The sequence below is a fragment of the Pipra filicauda genome, unplaced genomic scaffold (genome assembly GCF_003945595.2).
Source record: "Pipra filicauda isolate LSUMZ 115617 unplaced genomic scaffold, ASM394559v2 scaffold4_size7858003_pilon, whole genome shotgun sequence".
Classification (NCBI taxonomy): Eukaryota; Metazoa; Chordata; class Aves; order Passeriformes; family Pipridae; genus Pipra; species Pipra filicauda.
In genome coordinates this window covers 5,323,337-5,345,883 of record NW_024104643.1, presented here as the reverse complement: position 1 = coordinate 5,345,883, position 22,547 = coordinate 5,323,337, and the positions used below count along the sequence as shown (strand labels likewise).

At 38.4% G+C, this 22,547-nt stretch overlaps 1 protein-coding gene across 2 annotated transcripts in view; it reads right to left on the bottom strand.

Moving 5' to 3' along the window:
• Window positions 1-2,799: 2,799 nt before the first annotated feature.
• Window positions 2,800-22,547, bottom strand: part of ZNF407 (zinc finger protein 407) — a 335,285-nt gene continuing 315,537 nt past the window's right edge. For both annotated transcript variants that reach the window (XM_027746031.2, XM_039386726.1), the window contains one exon: window positions 2,800-5,373. In XM_027746031.2, the coding sequence (XP_027601832.2) occupies window positions 4,022-5,373 (1,352 nt within the window). In that variant the 3' untranslated portion in view covers window positions 2,800-4,021. The remainder of the gene's footprint in view (window positions 5,374-22,547) is intronic.

Here is a 22,547-nt window from a genome sequence, read left to right as displayed (position 1 = left end):
TCTTCATATAAAATGATATCACCCTAGAGGAGTAGAAAACGAATTGTATTCTTCAACAAGATGGAACAGCCTGTTTGAGCGAGCCGTGCGCTATCTCAAATTATGGGTTATTGTTGCTCAGTAAAATAAGTGAAAACTCACAGCTCTTCTTTGTTTTGCCAAAAGAATGACTTTTTTTTCTCACTTGAATTTACTTAGTTTCAAATTTCAGGAGTGGTTTTGTCTTCACTCTTCTCTCTTTTTTATTCTGTTTACAGGTTTTGCACTTAGGAAGCCTCCTGAGCAGGGAAAGTTGGAGAAAAGCCCCAGAAGTTGCTTTGTGAGGCCTGTGCCTACCACAACACCAGCTCCTTGTACTGCTCTGCCAGTAGGTCTATCCCCATGATTTTCTGAAAGGGGCTCAACTGCATTTTAAGCACAGGTTCAGCTCAGGGCCAGCCCGAGGCACAAGAACTTTTGACACACAGAGATTCCTACAGCGATTACACAAGCTGAATCCACTGCCCACTAAGATCACAAATGTATTTCTTCCAGAACACACAGCCAACATTTCTGGTATTAAAGCAGCATTTATAAATGACAGCAGTGCTTGCAGCACTATGCAATCCACAAGTGCATACCTTAGCACATCAACTCCCTGGCTCTGGCTCATCTCACTTCCTTAGCAAAGGGCAGCTGGTAGTCAGGCAGAATGGTATGTAGCTGTGGGCACTTTGGGTTATGTTGGGTTTTGGGTTCTTTTCATTTTGTTTTTGTTATAGGAAATATTTCTTTAAATATAGTTTCCAGCTATCTGTTATCTCCCATTTCTCCCCAAAGATGGAGCCTGTATTCTGGGGCCAGGAGACACTGCCTCTGAAGGTGTATATCTGATTCTTAAGAAATGGGGGGGTGAGACTGCTTGCCAGAAATATCTCTTCTTCCTCTTTGTTTTCACTTAGGGCTTTTTTGTTCACTCTTGGTGGGGGTCTTTTTGTTTTGTTTTTTTGCATTATTACTTATTTTCCCCCTGTATACTAGTTCAATGCTTCTTAAACACTTTACCTGTTTGGCACCATCACAGCATGATCCAACTTTATTAATGCTTATTCAGAATGGATAACGAAGAGAAAATGAAGCCGGTGGCTCTGGCAGTCAGAACACCAGAAGGCAACTGACATGGGAATACTGTACCCTCAACAATCGCTTCCACTACAGCATAGCCCTTGAATTCTCGGGGACACAGGCAACTGAAGGTGCTCAAACCAAACAGCAAACACACTTTTAGGAGCGACTGGCTGCCTGGCCTGCATAGGCTTCTTAAATCCACACCACACAAGTTCTACGATGCTCTGACAGTGGACGCTACCTGTGCCAAAGGGCTCCTGCAGCCTCAGAGCCTGCTCCCAGCCACACCAGCACCACATGGCCCTGGGGGGAGTCATGTCCTTTTCAGATGCTGCTCTATTCTGAGTGCCTCCCCCCCAGCTTCCTAATCTTCCCTGCTCTCAGAGGGAGGCAGAGGAACACTGGGAAGATCCATAGAGCAACCCAGCTCATCTCCTCCCAGTTTATGATATGGGACAATGCCAGGAGCTCTGGCATGGGAGGGAGACAAATGCCAGAGTTTTAGTATGGGGTTGAGACAGTGCCGTGGAGTCCTTAAGCAGGCTGACAGTACAGGAAAGAACGTCACCCTTGATTTCTAATGTTACATTTGTAGGGCGCTAATAAGTTAACTTTAAAGTGTACATTAAAAAGAAGGGGAAAAAAAAGCCTAGGAAAATATTAGCTCTCCTGATCAGGCTGCACTCAGAGAGAAGTATCGTTAACCTGAGCTCCCAGGTAATTACAGCACACGGTAGGTTAGTGAATCCTTTCCAATGCTCCCACGAACAGGAACACCTACCACTGGGGGTTTTTTTTATGCAAAGGTCTGCTCTTTTCATTGTGCATACAATGTGATTGCTGGTTTGACACTGCAGGCTACACTGGTTTTATGAAGGATTAAATGCCACCTGAGACATATTTATCCTAAATAAATCACAAATGGTAAACTGCAGCATGTCAGTGTCAACATCCTGTACTGCAGCAGAAAGGTTAGCCATACAGGACTAAGCACAGCGAAGAATTAGCATCCAAGCTGCAAGACCACAGGGCTACAGTTAACAGGAGAAATGATCAAGAAGAAATATTTCCACTGAAAAACATTCAGTTTTTTGAACATCTGTGAGAGTCTTGCAGAGGGCCATCATTTTGTAAAGGTCACCTTTTTCCTGATAACAAACGGGAGTTGATCCTGTCACTGTTTGCTGAAGACAGTATTTAAGAGTAAGTGAACAGCCTGTCACTTTTAAGAAAGATGAGCAAGTCAAACTCGGCTAATTATGAATCTTGATGTCTAACTTGAAATTTACTTTTTTGGGGCTTTGACAAAGACACAACCTCAATTCTTGGAAAATAATAAAATTTGAAAAATAATAATAATAAGAGATAAAAAGACAGAAGGATCTTATAGCCCCAGAATGAGGCACCTTTTCTCAGCAGCCCTATTAGAAAATACATTTTTAAACAGTTGCTTCAGGAAGGAACTACTGTTTTACCTCACCCCAACTTTCTTATAGTTGATAATTTTAAGATATTAAACATGATAGGAAACCCAGTTATCTCTAGAGTCAGCATGGCTTATACCCTAAACACTTATACAATTATATTAAGCATGCATGAGGCACACTTCAGAAATTAGATTCTTTTATCTTTATCTATCTAGTGAGCTAGAGGAGAGAAAAGAGAAAAGAGAAAATACACAGACACAACAGATAGCGTTTGTTTGCTCCTGCTGAATGCCAGTTCTGTTTATTGTTTCATATTAAAAATCATGATGCTTCATTTTAATGCTAACATTTTATTTGAAAGACAAAACAAATAATCCCCAAACCTTGCCAGTTTATATTTTACAATTTTTCTAAAGAAACAAAACCAGTTTTATCATGAAACAAATCTTTTCAACACGAACTTGAACTGAACAATTGTAGTATATCCACAAGTAAATAACTGACATTCTGGACGAAGCAAGAAATACAAGGTCACCTTTCCCCCCCCTACTTGTTAATGTCAATGTCAGAATTTTCTCTAAAAATCCCCATAACATTTCAGAAGTAGCTCACCAAATGAACTGCAAAATGGTATTTATATGAAGCACTATTTATAAGAAAAGCAAAACACTGACAGTGACAATATTTTTTTCAAGAAATGCACATTTCTTATGTAGGACTCTCATCTAAAATTAAGTGGAAGTTACAGGCATCGAGTTCTTCTTCCCAAATATGTATAACCAAGGATTTTCTGACGTGCAGCTTTTTTGAGCTCTTCTTTAGGGAAAGTCTTATGTGATACCATGAAAGAGTAAACTACTATGAAAAGTTTCATTTTAGATGCAAAAAGTCCTTATTTTGACAACATATTTTTAGCCAAGGGTGTATTAAAGTAAGATTTTAGAAAACAAAATGTCACCTGCTTTTCTTTAAAATGAAGAAGGGCCCTGATTACTTTATGTAAGCTTACCTGTTCGCCTTGTTATTGTGGGGCTTGTATTTTTTGCATATTTATCTGTTCACAAAATGTACATATAAGTGCAATTATTTTACTCCTGTGATTATGTTACACAAAAATGACAGAAGGCAGGGAATTACCCTGAGATAAAACAACATTAAAAAAAAATCAACAAAGAAAACAGTGAACAGAACAATTCCTACTTTGGGACGGGGGCCTATTATCCTGTTATCCTTTTATCCTAATATGCTTGTTTTATAATAATCCCATATAATAATTCTTAGAACTATTGTAACAAAATTGTACTATCCTTTTCAGTGAACTCCTCCTATTAGCTGATCTTCACTTCCTGAAGAGTGCGTATTTGTTACCTGGCTAGGAGGACATTCTACTGAGAAGGCTTTACAGAAAACATTCCAGGAATACAGTGCCTCCATGATTCTGGTAATATCCAGCTTTGCCCTGAATCCAGCCTATGAGGTGAAGCTCTTCATGCTTCCTGTACTTTGTTATAATCTCTCTGGCCTTGAATTACCTGTGAGCCACCCTCTGTATAAATGACCATGCTTGCCAACTGTTCTCTTGCTCCATCAGGGGTTACAGCTTCTGCTTTTAGAGCAGTACCAGCCTGCAAAATGTCTTGAGACCCAGCTGTCTCTATCACAGCATGTGAGTACACACCAGGCTCATCCTGCATGTCTGGTGGCAATTCTGTGACGATGTAGTGGGTTGCACCTTCAGAGAAGTCACCATCAGAGCCCTGAGACATGGCTTGAGCTAATTCTTCACTCACAATAATCTGTGATATTTGCCCATCCGACTCAACTAAATCCATGTGTTCACTTTGGACACTGAGTGTGTGGCTACCAGCTTCCTGCATAATTATCTGAGAGCCTTCTCCAGCTACCATATGCACAGTCCCTTCCTCATTTACGATGACCTGAGTGACACCTTCTTTCATCAGCTGGTCGGCTGCAGCTGTATCACACACAGCAAACTGTAATACTCCTTGGACCATATTCTTGAAGGCAGCCTGAGCTCTCTCCTGAGACGCAATTATAGCCGATGGGTGCATGACCCGTGTCACTACTTCCATAGGTTTGGTATCTTCCTGAGTCTCCTGAACTTTGTGGAACATTTGTATTTCTTGTCCCTCTGCATCACTGGGAACGTTGGGCATCTCAGGGTTTGGCATTTGCAAGAAATCTTTGTGACTAGACTTGCTTCTGTCAAGGAGTCCAGATTTGTTTTCTGTTTCACCCAGCTCTGTTACAGCACAAAGCAGGGCATCTAATGCCGAGGAGGATTCTGGAGGATTGACTGTAGCTTCAGAAGCATCTAAAACTTCTTGTTGCATTATCTGCTGCAGTACAGTGCTACTGGAGTCAGGAACCGCATCTATTTGAACGGCCTCCTCCATATCAGCTCCTGTTCCTTCCACCACTACCACCTGTGTTGCACCATCTGCTAACTGCTCGGTAAGTATCTGCCCTGGAACCACACTACTCACGTGGGAGCCGTTTTGGTTTGTAGCTATGACTTGCCCATCCTCTGTGATATGGACCACCCTGGCCATCTGACCAGCCATTGCTAATGTCTGAAGGGTAGCCACTGCTGTTTCTTCCACAGAGGCATCAATGGCAAAGTCACTGTCATATCCTTGAATAATAATAAATTGCTGAACTTCCTCAGGTGACTGTGGCTGTCTTCTACTGCCCCGAAAGACCTTCTCCTTAACTGGAGAAACCTCTCCCAGTGTTGCTGCGGTAAAAGGACTTGCAGTTTCCACAAAGGTTGCTCCTTGCCCCTTAAGTCGGCACTCATAGGACTTGGACACAATGCCTACAAGATAAAATACGCTGTTAACATGGTATCATGGCAAATATCAGTTCATTACTTTAACAAATTGTAGCTCGAATGGAAAGAAATTCCTTGACGATTTTCAGATTTCACTGGTAGAAAACACAGGTAAAACGAGCAAATGAACAAAGCCAATTTGCATGTTTTCCAAATCAAATATTTACAGGATGAAATAATTGCTGAGTTTAACCATTCTTCAGCTTATTAACAATTTAAATGTGTTTTTTAAAATATCCTATATAAAAAAGCCCAAGTAAATACAGTATGCAGTTAAAAGCCATTAACACATCTTTTACAGAAGATCCTATTGGTGACATTTCAGTACTTCAGTAATGAATTTTAGGATCGTATATTACATTAAACATATCTGGGTTTGAAAAACTGTGGCTGATCATCTCAATACCCTGCTTTTGTTGGTGAGGTAATTGCCATGCTGTCATTTTGATGCCATTGTTTTCTCCTTCATTTCCTACTGAGAATCATCTCCAGCACCCCTGACTGACTCAGTCACTAGCCTAGTTACCTGGAGAAAAGACCCAGTAGCTTTCTTTCCCTAAGCAGGATATTCTATATATTATCCAGAGAAACCTCGATTACGCTTCCCAATTATTTCTACATGAAATCAATTAACAAATTATAATACATGTAACCTCCATATTCCAACTGCTTGCTCTGCCACTTGGTCTGGTTTTGTGTCATTGAAGGTTTCCTTCTCAGTTCTCATCGCTAACAAGCTTCAGGAAGGCAAATGGTGCCCACAGCTGCACAAAGTCAAGCCCACCATTCTCAAAACATGGCCTTACGTGTTTTTGGGAAGACGTAACTGAGAGCTGTGACCACCAGCTTAGTGGATTTCCTTGGAAGGACAGCTCTAGCACTCACTGTCTTCCCATGGCAGTGCCACTCGGAAGTATCCATGGAGCTACTGCATGTACTGGGAAGTAAGCTTTGGGCCACAACCAATGCACACAGAGAAAAAAGTGGGTCCTGGACACTGGGAATGAGGTGAGAGTCTAATGCCAGACAGGCCTTGGGAAGGCTGACTAAGTCCCTGATGCTCAGACTACCCACACCCACGCTCCAGTTCAAATTCACCTACACAAAACTGAAATCACATCTCTGGAATAACAGGTGTAGTATCTTATCACTAACACAAATAGCTATGCCATTGCTTGCTTAGGATAAAACAGACAAGGAAAAAAACCTGACTTTTACAATCAAATTTCAGTCTAGAACTGTACCGTCCAAGCCACTTCTAGTGAACGCTGTACTCCATTGACATCAAGAGACTAAGAAAATTATACTAAAGCTGGTCTAACTGCTTTCACCCAAAGCATAGAGCTGTCAGGCCCTGATCACATAGAGGAATAAATGGGCTGTAAAAACCAGACTAATTTGCTCAAAGGTAAGTTCTCATTTAGAAGCTGTGTTACTCCAAGACTGAGTAGTTGGCACCTTGCAGCCTCTAGCAACTTGATACGCTAAGGCACATATCAAGCTAATATTCCAAAGTAACATCAATGCTTAGAATACTGAGCTCTTATATTGGTATCTATCTATCTAATCTATCTATCTATCATCTATCTATCTATCCATCCATCCAACCACCCTTTCTTTTATTATCACTCTTCTAGTGGAGAACTGTACTGTGAAGCACATAAGTAATTTTGTCAAGCTGAAAGGTTGCAAATCACCTTCACAAGTCTAAACTGATGTTATACAACTTTCTTCATCTTGGTTTTCAAGGCAGGTTATCTTTGGAAAAGAAAATTAACAGTTTAAACTATTAGAGTGTTTCCAGGTGATGCTGTATGATAAATTTGGCACATGCAATTGAAGTACATTTTGTCAGGTATAAGCAAGAAGGAAGTTTACCGTGGACTGACTGGTTCTTATCCCCACTTTTCCTGTGCTCTCTGTAGGCACTGACATTCACAAGACCCCCCAAAGAGCAGAAAAATAGGAAAGGGAAATCAACATAAAATGACAATTGTCTTAGCTCCTCCACATTTTATAACAGAGTAGAAGTAATTAATTCTCTCAGGAATCTTGCTTTGTTGACATGATAAAAGAGGAGTCTGGCAGTGATGTGGCACAAAATCAAAATAACTCTACAAATCATGCATTTTCCACTGGATTTCAAAATCAAAATAACTCTACGATCATAATTTTCACACACACACACAGAGTAAAATCATGACATCTTTCCCCTAAGATCATGGTAATTTATGTACGGGACACAGCATCCCTGTGTTGAGGAGAAACTCTGGTCTGGGGAAGGGAAAGAAAAAGGGAATTCATCCTGTTTTCACCTCCTCAAATAAATGCTGTGCCTGCAAATCTATGCAACTCCAGTCTTTACTGTGCAATTGAATGGGAAGTCTCCTGGGTGAAGAGCTACCCGGTGAATCCCTCGCAGCACTGATAATTATGCCATTCTGACTGCTTACTTAATCTATTTGAATCCAGAGGTGAGTTAAGCCACTTCCCGACCATTAAAGTAAACTACATGGGTAAATACTGCTGTCACTAAGGGGTGTGATGAAGCTTAACTACACCAACATCTTAACCTCAGCTCAGTGCAACCCCAGCTATTCCATCACAGTTCATAAATGCGATTGCAGGTCCATCTTTTGATTCAGCAATTTAATAACTTCGAGTGCTGTCAGTACTGCTTTGAAAAATGGCTCCTATAAAATGTAACAGCCTCAATCAGATTGTAAAAGATTCACCCACTGAAGATTCTTCCATTTCAACTATAATGAATTAATGTTGAGCTGTGTAGAAGTTCAAGTGTCATTTAAACTAATGTGAATCTACTGTAACTTTAAATTTTAACTGGACTATGACCAAGAATTTACTGGGAACATCGACTTCAATTTTAGTCATTTTTCATGGTAAATATGAATTGCAGATTTTACCAGTTTTCTTTTGTTTTAACACTGTAAAGCCAAGTTGGGCAGATATTTAGAAAACAACATATTTTGAGGCTTAGCCGCCATTTTTATAATGAAGCTCTGCTATCCAACACAACATTTGCAGGAATTTTTATGTATTTAAGAAACATGTCACATTATTGGACTGTATGTAGCAACAATCATGTTGTCCCAGTAAATTCAGCCTGCTTCTCACCCCCTCTTAAAAGTGGGTAAAGAGAAGGGGTAAGTGTTGGCTGACACGGCAAACATAAGCTGGAATACAAGCCCACATTAATATTAGGAAAAGTGGACTTGTTGCTGATTGCATGTCACGGCAAATTAAAAAGATACACAAACAGGCATTAAAATGACAAAATATAATGATATGAGAGCTCATATTCAGACAATTTGTAAGGAGGTGTTTCATATCTAGGGGTGCAATGATCACAGAATTGGTTTCTTTCCAAGAAGTCTGTCATTTCAGCAGAGCCATTATTTATCAGTTGGAGTCCTGAGTGACTGTTAGTTTTTTATTTGAAAATGTCAGGAAATTTTAGACATTAAATCCATATTTGCAGGTTATTTTAATTCTCTGAGACCACAGACTCCTGAAATAGGGCTAAAAGAAATGCTTTGATGTTTAATGTGCTTCTGGGAAACTACAAATAGGGCTTAGTACCTTTTTCCCCTCTCTCTTACTCAATACCTGACTTCCTTTTGTGTGTCTGTTTTATTCTTTTGTTACTGTCATCATTTGTTCCCCACAGAATAAATACCTTATTCTTTTGTTAAGCTTACATTTAATTAAAATGTACAGGATTTGTGCAGTAAACTCGAATGAAACAAATAAAACAAGGGCCCCCTCTCTTGAAGGCATACGTTGTGAATGAAAAATGTCATTACAGACTAAAAAATTTTGCAGTAAACAGGGCCTACAGAGAGAAGTTTCCCCCGTAATGACATCCATAAAATACACAAATGGCACTTTTAGTACCATCCTGAATATGGCATTTTCTGTGCTCTACACACAATCTAAATGGTTTGATCATAGAGCATAATACTCCATTGGGTTTATAGAACAATCAATGTTCCATAAAATGATGTATTTATCCAATAGTAGGCTCAGCAGTTACTGGTGTATGACATTGTAGGACACTGGCTTTGTACTGTTCAGCAGCACACATGCTGGCTGTAAAACTTATCTAACACTACTTCAACAACTTCATCTCATCTGTGTCAAGTAATTTGTTGAAGCCTCAGCTTGGTTTAAAAAAACTTGTAATAAAAATTCATAGAATTTTCAGGAGAATGAAAGCTGATGACAATAGAAAGGTCACATTGTGGCGCCACTCATGGGGTCGGGGGTCAGCCGCAGTTCTAAAACAGAAAGTAGATTTCATGCATCGTGTAGCAGATAAAGATGGCATTAAGGAGACTTGTCTCAGAAAGGAACGCGTAATGCGTTAGGAAGGTCTGGGCTAATATTATATGTAAAGCACCGCTTTGCTCTCAGCCAGCAGCCTCTTTAGAATTCTAATCCTTCCCCAAAACTTGTAGCAAGTGGTTGTGTGTGGTGAGGCTGGGCTGAGGACATCCTTCACAAGGTGCACTTTAGGACAAAGCAGTAAGTCATAAATGAAATAATCTATTATGACGACGGAAATGATCTGCATTTACACAGCAAGCTTAAAACAGCTATTTTTCCTTTTCTGAAGAAGTTCTAGGAGGCCTGATTTACAGCCTCCTATTTAGTAACACTTAATTTTTCATACTTTGGTGATGAGGTATGTTATTTAATGACACAAACAAATATTTTGTATCTATTAAAATGCAACGAATATTAAATAACATGAATGCAAGAAAATTTCTTTCAATTAAATACAATCTTTAAGAAATTTAAAAGATACAAAAAATTCAACTTATGTCTGGAATCACTTGAATGAGCAACTGATTTTCTTATTTTAAAAGCTATTGTCTACATGGCAGCACAATATTTTGAATGGTACGGTAAGTCCACCATTCAAATTTGTAAGGTAATAACTTACACCTTCATCAAGCTACAAGTTCCTCCTCTTTTTCCTTTCAATTAAATTTTTTGTTATGATCTTTACTTCAATTAATTAAGTGCAGTCTGAGAACTGTGGCATAATGTCATAACTTTGGGATTACCTGGATTTTTGGAGGCCATAATAATAAGATGCATTTTTCAGATCTCTGTTCCTTGGCCATAGTAAAAACTATTCTTTATCATTTGTAAGGCTTTTATGTGCAAGCAATGCATGGGCCAGCATTTTTTAAACCAGCTAGTTAAGCTACTAAATAAGAGGTTGTGAAGGCTCATTCATGTCTTCTGTTGAAGGAAAGAAAATACGATGGGTCAAACCGAGAAGTGAAATCAATCAGCAACCCAAAATGGCCCTTGTTACAACTATTATGTCCACAAAGGCAGCAAATATTTGTAAAGCAGTACAAATAACTATACCTATAGGAGACTTAACCATCTCCCTAAGAGGCATAAAAAAAAAAAATCCACCACTGACACAAAGTACATAAATCTCAAAAGATACCAATCCAGCAAGACTTTTGTTTCTTTCAATATATTATTATTGTAAAAAGAAAATTAAACAAGAAAAATCCCCCCACTTCCCAGACAATGTTCATAGTTCATTTTATACTTAAAAATACAGTACTGTCATGTTTCAACGCTGAAACTCAAAACATCCTTAGTTTCTAGCTTTGTCCTTAACCACTCAATCATGTTTGGAAACTTCAAGGTCTTCTAAGAACTGCTTGAATAAAGGACCAAGTTTTAACGTTCCAGTATTTTAAAAAGCAGCAGATATCCTTTAGCTTTCTTAAAATGCAAAAGAAAGTACTTTTGTAATATATTTTCTTTTGAAAAACAGACTGAAATTTCCTGCTTGCCATTTTTACCTTCCACACCTTACAGAACTATGATAACAGCTACAAAAAGACACAATAAAAAAACAACCACCAAAATAAACAGCCAAGCCATTCAGGTAGGGTGTTCAGGCAGTTTGTTTGGTTTCGTTTAGTTTCCCTCCAGTGTCCAATTAACCTTTGGGAAAAGGCATTCTCTGGAAAAAATTCAGTTTCTCTTTTCCTGCACTCAAGGTCAAAAATGAATACTATAGAGCCCAGTGTTACAGAAGCTATGCAAATGAAAAGTATACATACGAAAATTCCCACTGATGGTGGCAAACGTACAGTGTTAACGTGCAGAACCTACAACTGCCTAACCTGCACAGCAACCAGTTTTCTCGTCAACCTCTTTTTCTCTTTACCTGTTTGCCACCGTGCCAGCTTCTTTTCTCAACTCTGACGTGTGAGCAAAAACCTCACTGTGGCATATACAGCAATTACCTACACAGGCAAGCAGCATCAGGAATGTATTTGGAGTGTTTCAGCTATCTCTTCCAGTGCAATTTAGCAGCTTGAGATGAGGAGAGCCAGCCTGGACATTTCTTGGCAGTCCGGCTTCAAAGCCTACTCTGGCCCTCCGTTTGGAACAACTGACATTGATGATACATGGACGCGCTTTTTCTGTTTTATCCCCCGCAGTGCATCTGTAAAGTGCATTTTTAGCACTTCTAAATCAGAATCCCAATTTCAAGGGGTTCTGGTTGTGCTTGGTAAAACCAGAGATTTCTGTTTCCTAGGTAGAGAGAACATACGGTATAATAAAAAAATAATATGAACACTTATATGTGTCTTAGGGAAACTACAAATCAGGGGAAAAAAAACCCCAACAGCTCTGCTCATAAGGAAAATGATCTAGATTTCTGAAATAGGTCTAGTTCCAGACAGTAATGGCTTTGTCAAAAAAAGAAAAAAAAATCCTTTTTGTCATTATTATCTCAGCAAGAGTTTTTGTTTTTCAAGAATACATACATTTAGATCCTGGTCTTATAAACATTTATTTATCAAGAGTACTGCTTACTGCCATAGTTAGCCTCAATAGTCTCAAAGGGACTAAACATGGTAGCTTGCATTATGCATTGGGTTTGCATAATCAGGCCCTTGGGATTAACAATTCTGAAAATGGCTGGCCTTCCCCAATGTTAGATGTACATATATGCACTAAAGAGAACAGGCACTTGTAAGAGACACCTAAAATAAAATATCATGTTATTAAACGACCAAGCAGAAATTATATTCTTCGGCATACCTATCAAATACGAGTATCACGATTCTCTGTATTTATCTATTCTGATTTATGCACCTTTTGAGTAAAAAGAAGCACCTGTTCTTTGCTCAAGGGCACATCTCAACCCATTTGAAAAGCACAGCAGTTTTTAGGGAGAATGCTTGGGAATAACTACAAGTTTCCCCAGTTCTTTTTGTTAGTTAAGACAGCAAAAACTACCATTTCAAATGTGATAGTCATATCTGTATTTCATTTAGAAACTCAACTACATTACAGTGTATATTCATATCTTTCCAGAGTAAATTATGAGAAATAACCATTTGTCTTCATTGTAGACACTTTTGCATGTATAGTAGAAAACAAACCTCTATTCAATAACTGCACAGAGGCACCATTAAAATCAAATTTACAGTAAACAGAACCTGCAGCTGGGGTAAAACACTAACTGTTAGTATTTTAATTATCAGCAAAGCTTTCGGAGGTCTAACATCTGCTCATAGCCAAATGACAGCAGCTGCTTCTGTACACTTAAAACAACATGAATTTCTTCTATAAATATTAAAATGAATTGTATGTTGTGTGTTCATTGTGGCTATATTCCTGGTAAGCTGTTTAAGTATATAGGGTATTTCGAACTTCTTTCTTGTGGCAAATTCATAAAGGGCTGACCTCCTCAAAAGAATGAGAGGCAAAGGCAGCAAAAATTCTTGAGTCTGTAAATTGAAAATGTTTAGAGGCAGTACTAGAGGTCACCCTCTGCCAAGACGCTGCTAGTAAATGCTAAAAAAACATCAGCGATAAGTTCTGATCATTGTGCACTACAGTAACTTCAAGGACAGGACTGCTCAGCATGCAAAGTGTCAGGAGTCTATGGAATGGCTTATATCAAAAGCTAATGCTCATCTAATAAGTAAAGCAATTAATGCATTATCTTATCTTGGAAAAAAAATGTTCTGTTTCAATATCCAAAGCATTGGAGGAGATGAGTATACTCTCTTCTGTGGACTTCATAAAAATCATACTGGAATGAGCCCTGATTTGTATGATTAGAAGCAATAAACTGCCGGGAAGAAGGAGCTATGCTAGGCCAATAGAAGATCGGCTCTTTTTGCTAGAGAGGGTAAGCTTCATAACTTAATTTTGAACCTTTTTATCTAGGCACTGATGTATAGTTGCTATCTTCCTTTTTGTCTCTCACCTGCTTGGGAATACAGTAAAGAAAATTGGAGGAGTGACACACATTTAGTCAAGAGATGGAGTCTGGAAAAGTGAGAGGAAGAGAGCATTACAACCAGTTTCAGAAGAAAACAAGGTTTTGTTTTGTAGTTTTCACTTTACAGACTTTCAGTGGAGAAAGATCCTTTGCTTTTATAGCATCAAGTGTAACACCGGTGGCATATCATATTTATATACTTTTGCAATAGATCTACAGCTGGAAAGGATCACTATAATAATTTAGTCTGAAAGCTGCAGGTCATGCCAACCTGTGTTTTGAAAAAAAAACCCCAACATGATTAGACGCTTCGGCCTTACATGTGTAACCACAACAGAGGATCAGCCACCAGTGCAGCTGTATTTGGCACAGAGCATAAGATAAAGGTGAATTAATTGTCAAGGCAGTTCCCAAACTTCTGACATTAGATTTCCCACGCCAAAAGCCAGTCTCAGTGCCAGGGAAACAACATCTGAGGAGGAGGGAATAGGGCTAGTTATAGGTGGTACAGTTACAATGCACAGGCCTTCCCCCTTTGCTGGCCCCTTGCTTCTCCTGAGGCACTGACAGCATCAAGGTTTATCATGCCCAAAATGACAAGTGTTGAAATACATGCTGATTTTTCAGCTCAGAGTGTCACAGTAATGCTGGGATTACTTAGGAAGAGTGCAGCAGGGGTACATGCTGGTTCTGGGAGGTGGAATGGGAAACAGAGGCTAGAGAGATGGGTAACTCTTTTATACCACGTTCAAGGGTCGTGTTTGTGACAAAGTCTTCTTTTCATAATTCACCTCTGGTGAAGGATGGAAGCAGCATGTTTCCATAATATCTTCAAAGGAAGAGTTGCTCACATAATTGACCCTTCTGCTGACAGAAATATATTTTCAGTGCTATTGATAGAGTAGCGGTGTCTTAAATGCGGTGTCTTCCAGGTTTAGGAAGCACTAGGCAGTAAGTAGATCAGACAGAAGACACCAAAGCTGGTGCTTTCTGAGTCATTGCTAAGCACACCGATACTGGAGCTGCAAGATGGTCTGTGTGTCTGGGCTGCAAGGGAAGTGCAAAGTAAACTGTTGCACTGCAGCTCTACCAAAGTGCTCAGAAGCTCCTTGCTCAAGTTGCTTCCACTTGGCTGCAAAGTCATGTGTCCAAGAGCTGCATAATTTCCATACTATTCTGTTGACAAGTTGTTGGTTAGCTAGAGGTAGAAATCAACTGCTTTTAGATGGCATATGGAGTTAATACTAAATTGGAAGGAAGCAATAACATCAATACAAAGAAAAAACAGATGTAACATAAGTAAATATGAAAATATGCAAGATTCAACTTGTGCTACTGCATGCTAGCACTTGTGGAAAAAGGAAATATGCAAAAATGATATTCAATGAGAAAGGAGTCCCTTGAGAACTGAAATGCTGAAGAAATTTAAAGAATGACAGTGTTCATCAGATTACATGTGAGTTTATAAAATGTAAAACAGGAAAAGAAAACAGGCCAAAGCAATTTTTAATTGCACATTCTAAGGCACGTCCGCTGCACATTGTTCCAGTATGGATACAACTTGACCTCTCTTGGGGAGAAATCTTGACTAAAGAATATTCCGAATACTGAAATAAGAACAACTAGAAGGCTAAGTTGAATGGAAATATTGTATTGCATATATTCTACCTACATAAACTGAAAATGTTGGAGAGACAAGAAAATTTTTGTCTCTATTGGATAAGAATAATCTGATTTTGATGAAAGACTAGAATATTCATGTCATACTGCAGGAAGATGGTTAGACATGGTGAGCAATGGAAAGCCAATTCAGCTACCTTGTCTACTTCCAGGTGCCAGGGTGATAAAGCTCCCAGATGGAATAAATAGAAGGTACAGTAGTTGAGAGTATGACTTAACCCGACTCATCCCCATTTATACTGCACATCCATTTTATCTCAGAACAGTTCAGTGAAATGTAGCATGAGATCCTGCAGTAACTATTTAGTTACATTTGTAAACAATTCTATTCTGAACTGAAGTTCACCCAAGACTGCGGCGCCTTAAGTCTTAAAAAGCCAAAGAATTTGCAATGACTGTCAATCATATGAAGCACGAATCCCAGTCAAATATGGACTAGTAAACAACCCCTGCAACCCTGTCAGGTCATTTCATTAGCTCTTATTTTTTTCCTTCCTGAGACCCAATTTAGACTAGGAAAAGAGGGAATATTGTAAAATTAATTAGCAATCACATTTTTCTAAAATATTTTAAATGCCACTTAGCTCTTAATTCTGATAGCACTTTTTCAAAGATTTATTATCTATATCTGTCTCCAACTGAAGCCAAGTAATGCTTAAAACCATGATAACTAGACAATGCCAAGTAATTTAAAAATATCATGGTTCCTAGTATACTTGTCTGTAGCATGATGCACAGTGCAGTGAATGTACTCCTTATTCTGCTGTTACATAGGACCTGGTACAGCATCATTAGTTTTAACATAAGTGGAGCCTAAACACATTTACTATTGCTGGAACTTAGTTCGCTTTTTTTTGTTACAGTAGACAAAATTTCAGAGGAAGTCATGATCGTTTCTGCGAAAGCAGTAAAGCTTGTGATATGTGACAAGACAGAGGCCAGGTAACACCCCCACCAAAAAAACCCCACCCCAGAAGCCTGGAGCTGGATATCTGGAAGATCTGATTTTCAAAACCATTAAGAAACCAACAGCTCCTGGTGACACTTTCATTAAAACATTCTTATTTCAGCTACCTTTCTTTTTTAATACTTTTTTTCCAGCTACCATAGTTTAGTGAACTAACAGTTTCCTAAATTCTGGCATGTGACAGACAAATCGCACAGGACTCATTGTGGTTTGTTATTTCAAATATGTGCAGATTAAGGAGCTTCAGAACAGCTCATGGCATCATAGGTTGAAACAGCTGCTACAAGTCTCAGGTCAGGCTTACTTACAGATTTTGTAGCTATAATTTTTCGTATGTGTTTCAGTGCTCCAAAACCCATTGAGGATCACCATTTATTTCAGTGTGTTTTAAGTACCCCTAAAACATAATTCAAGTACTACTACTGAAATAAAAAGACTCTAAGGCTATTTGAATTGTATTATTTTCTTTTGAAAAAGAAAATATGCATATCAAAATGTACACAGACAGAGCAAAAATTATATCACTAAAAGAACGAGCTAAAAGAAGTCCAAAAATAACGTTTTTTTTTTCTTTCACGTTACTTTTTTTTTCAGGGTCTCTTTCACAATACAGTGAATTTTATGCAAGATTTTTATATCTCTGTGCCTAAAGCTGATTTCCTCAATGCAGAATTAGGAAGCAAAAAAAAATTGGCCTGCTTTCCACTAGTGCTAGAATACGTAAGTGCAAACTGAACAGAACACATTTAAAATCTAATGGCATTTATCTACCCATGTGCTTCTAAAACTGTACCTCCTGAATTGCTCACAATTGGTAATATATTTATCACTAAATAACACCATAAAATGACAAAAGCCTTATTCTAACTTTTCAAGCAGAGAAGTGAAAAACAACAAGAAGTGTGTTGCCAGGGTCACATAAGAATTCCCAGGTGTGCTGAGTTCCAGCTTAATGCCTTAATCACAGCATTATCATTTCTTAGGAGAGCCTATTGTCAACTCCAAGAGTTGAGGTACTCCATTTACCCACCGCAAAGCCCTAGCCACATCATTGCAATTTTCCTGATAATGCCCTGTCAATGAATCAACCCCATGCTCATGAGCAGAGAGGAGTTCAGTGTCCATGTATCCTATAATGAGGAATGCCGGGCGGCAGTCTCTGCTGAGATTGTCATAGGTGTCCACTGATACCATCTGCAATTACAGAATTTTATGAGATGGAAACTGGTTCATTATGAGAAAGACTCAAGTCTACCAGCTCATTTCACAGATGTCAGATGGCAGACTTCCTGATCATTGCAATTCTTGCAAGTATATAAGGAAGGGCCTGTAGTTAGACTTTTGAGAATTAAGCATATAGCTAATGCTAAGCATAGGCTTAAATACTTTCCTATGTTGGATCCTGAGTTAGCCCCAGTCTAAGCCATTCAAAATAGGGACACAGATTCCTTAATTTCAGCTTCACAAACTAGGACTGCTGGCCAAACCAGGACTGCTAGTTCCCAGAGGAAGGAAGACACAAACTTAGCTAAAAATCACTTTTGCCCTCAGCCAAATACATCTCTCTCAGACTGATTTCAGCCTGCTTCTAACTAAGCAAAATGACTTCATGAACATGTTCAAAAGTATCAGCTGAATTCCATTTTGAGTTGTCATCAATTCAAATAAATGAATAAAGTCATTCCTTCTAAGAGGCTAAAGTACATTATGGATAACTATACATTTTTGTATTTTTTATATGTATTATTTATATCTTTTTTTTTTAGTTTTATAAAAAACTTCATTGATACATTTAAGAAGAATGTGTAGTGTGGAAAATGTTGTTGACAAACCTTTCTTCTTAGAGAGTAATGCTTCTTATACATACACGCTTTTTCACTCTCAGACAACGATATATTCATCTTCAAATCTATAATTATCAGCTTAAACAAGCACCTTATTTGCAGACAATTCAGTCTATTTAAGAACACAGGAATTAAAACTATTCTCTAGGCAGTGAAAGAAACACAGATTTCTTCTGCAGCTATCAAGAAATGAAGCACTATTTGCTATAATATAGCTCCCTCCACTCCTTCCAAAAAGAGCCTGTTTCTGTTGGAGGTGAACCTTGCTGCATTTATTCATCCCCTTTTAAGAAAAGAACACAGAAAAATCCAAGCTAACAGAGTTTTTAGCAAGAGGACTTAAAATACTAAGTGTAGGCTATAGTGCTGCTCCAAGTTCTGATACTCTGAAGACCAATGGAAGGTGCTGACACCAATCTCTACCTCCTAAATATTAGGAACCTTGCTTATCTTAGAGATTTCCTTTCTCCTCATGCAACTACTTCAAGTGCCAGTGACAGACACACTCAAACCATGGTCTCTGGCCTTTCATATGTTTCTTTCACAGACCAGTTTCCATAAGAAAGATATACTCCCACTTGGTCAATTTATCACAACCTCCTCGATCACTTCCCTCCCACATACGCACTCAGTACCCCCTCTCTCTCATCACGAAAAAACAGAACAAAAGCCCACCAACCATACAAAAATTATATTGTAGATTTGTAGATTAATGGGCTGATTCTGGAATCTCAATTCAAATGGATTTACAACCATTGTGCTTAGCCCTGTGTGATTTCAAATAGAATTACTTCTGATGAATTTGAATGCAAATTCACAAAGCATTAAAACAAACCATGTTTAAACTCGTTGGTTCATCTGATGCAAATATTGTGCATTAAGCAGGGAACACCCATTTATGAAAATAATGAAAACTGACACGGATATAATAAAATCATTACAGGTTTATGGATTCTGGGACTTAAACAAGCCGTACCCTTGCTTCTCCTAACTGATTAAATGCTTCTTTGCAGTTTATGTTTGATCTGCAATTCAAAAATAAATTAGTTTAGTCTTTAAGCCCAGAACCTTGGAAAATTGCTAGGAGGTTCTACCTAGGATTTGCCTGGGAAAAAGGGCCAGGTAAAGCGAGGAAATTGTGGGGGCAGGGAAGCTAGCAGTGCAACTGAGAACTGACAACACAGGAGAGGGAGAAGTCGGATAAATCGAGGTTTGCAGACTCTACCGGCAAGCATTCATAAAGCTGCTGCCTGAATAGCATTGTGTGGAACAAAAGGCAGGGATGATCATATTGGGCACTTTTGTTTTATAAAGCTGGCACAGATGGGCCTGTCACAACATGTGCTTCATTTTTACAAAACCTCAGCCACCTTCACTCTGCATCACATTTGTAGACAGGGAGTCTAAGTGCAGAAGGGCAAAGGATTGCCCATTATTTCTGGGATGCAACCATGTCCTAACTGATAAGTAGATCTCTAAAGATGTATGTAAACAGTGTATATAGTGTGTGTTTTTCATTAATCCCTCTTGTCTAATTATCAAGAACATGTTTTCATTTTCAGTTAGATGACAACAGCCTTAGCTCAATAGTTTCCAGTAAAATCTTTGTATCTAGACAATAAATTCTTCTCATAATGATAAGATTTAAAACAGCAAAACATTCCTCACTGAGGCATGTAATGCTGACAAAGCACTATTTTGCTGCACAATCTATGCAGTATAAAAAGTTCTTTGCTGCATCATGATCTGCTCCAATTTGTGTATAAATAGCATTCGTAATAAAAGGAAATGTAACATCAAGTTTTACTTAAGTAACCACTCCAAAAGAGGTTGGGAGATAATGCAGCTAGCACACAAAAAAAAAAAATTAAGGGCAACTGCAATAGCTCTTTCTGAACATCCTTTTGTTTCTCTATTTTTATGAATCCATTCACATCAACATTAAGTACTTTAACCCAAAATATTTAGACAATTATATGTTGGGATGGTTTGAGGGCAGTTTGGTTCCTACAGCTGAGGTACCATCTAAATGTGCAGCAAACACCAGAAAACCCAACTTTGAAAGAAATCATCTCCATAACTTTAACCAGTCATCTCAAGAAAGCTCCTACTTCTGAGGATAGAGATGCATCACTGAAAAGATCAAACTAGCTGTGAAGTCCTTAAGATCTACTTTTTCAAATGTTAATGCCTTGAGTTATATACCCAAGTGTAAAAAACCATTACCTATTTCTATGAGGCAACATGCAACACCACACTGACAAAGTAGCTGACACTAGGCCACAAGGGAGCTGAGAAGTCCAACTGTTCTAGAATTGCAGCTATCCAGCTATCCACTGTCTCAATGAGCTTCCACAAATCCTTATCTGACCAGCAGATCGAGTACTTCCATTCCTATGATGGACCTATGATTTATATCTATGGCTTTGTTAGCTCCAGTGCATGGCACATGGAACAATACTGCTCAGAGGTTAACAGTAAAATTATGTCTACATTCAGGTTGGACAAAATTCCCACAGATTCACAATGCAATTAATACAATTTTGAATTAAAGCAAAAATAAAATCTGGATTCTGCTCATTCTTTATCATTTAATGCCAGTGCTCTGAAACCCATCCTGGCTTCCAACTGGTATTAAGATGATGGTTAAAAACTACCTAGTCCTGAATCACTTGGGATAGTCAGCTGGTCCCAAAACTAGACTGAAATAGCTTTTGATTACAGTTAAATTCTGTGAACTATGAGGCATGTGAGGACTTTTTTTTCCTCATGACCTATTGGCTAAGTTCTTGAGGGCTGCTGAGAAGTTGCTGTAGCATTAATTAAAATTTCTACTGGTTGAAGTGATATATCACAAAACCTTGGCTTTAAGAGTTGCTGAATACCAGATAAAATTCAACTTCTCTGTGCTATGTGCATCTTCTGGTGTTTTTTTATTGTATGAATGTGGGAGAAAGACAATACTCAAGAAAAAGGACCACCTTAATCTGCATTAGAATGAGATTGCCCTGATTAAACGCTGACAGAGATGTATGGGTATGCACTAAGTGCCAATCTGAGCACTCAGATATGGAATTAGGACTTCATATATACACACTTACTTTAGAAAGTGGATCTCAGAGGATAGATAGGGTTGCCCACTTAGCTCAGAAAACCCTGCTCCAGTTTCAAAAGCTCCTTGTCACTGCAGAACAATTTTGAAGCAAAGTGGTATGTTTGGTGGCCTCATTTGCATGACAATACCCAAAATGCTCTCCTAGCTCACAGCTATTTCATGGAAGGGCTGATGCATTCAAGGTTTGAGAATAAACCCAAATGTGGGTGTACCGATGCACATAATTTAAATACTTCCCCACAATTCACGTGCAAAAGGTAAAACTATTAAAGTGGGAAATCATTACAGGTAACCAAACTAACCTCTTCATCATCAGCATCTACTAGAAATGAAAATTACAAATTGTAGTTTGGCAAGTCTGTAACTCATTGATTAATTAGATGATCATCTCGTACCTACATGTATATGCTGTAAGTGTTGACATCAGTCCTCAAGGTTGCTGTGAAGGGCTGTCCCAATATATTAACAAGCAATTAGAAAAACTAAACAACTCACAACATACAGCACAAATATAGAATAATAGTTCATCAAGATGGACTTTGCTCGTCTCCTGCACTTCTCTCCTCCTCTCTCACAGCTTGCTAGACAAAATAAATGCACTACATCGACTTACACTGCAGTACAGAATATCACAGTCTGCTCTATTGTGTGGATTTCACTGCTGAGAAGCTGTAACACTAATTGTCAGTTTCCCACGATCAAAGTAATTTGGTTAAATAATTGGTTTACATTTACTATATTTTATTTGCCTCACAAAAACAAATGTTATAACAAAAGATCATCTGAAGAGGAGGGAATGCTATGGTGATAACACCAATATGGTGCCAACATATGGAGAAATATGTGTGTTTTGTGCACATAAACAATGACATGAAGCTTCAGCTGTTTAGAGAACAAAGCTTTACACCTGAGTTAACTTAATATTATGATATGTACATTCTGGTGTGTGTGCGTATGAGGGGTGTTCTGATTTTGGCACTGAAACTAAAGAATACTGTTTTAAATGCTGATTAAGTGGTGATCATTTACAACATATTCTTGACAGGTAATGAATGATAGCATTTCTTCTTTTCGATTTCTATTCTATCAGTTACATGAAGTCTGCACTCACATGTGAAACAATAGTTTTTCTATACCTAAAATCAGGTTGATGACATCATGATAACCCTTCAAGCCATTCTTGACTTTTCAGATATTTTTCTCTCTTTTATTTTATATAATATGTGGATTTGACCACAATTTTCACAGCTC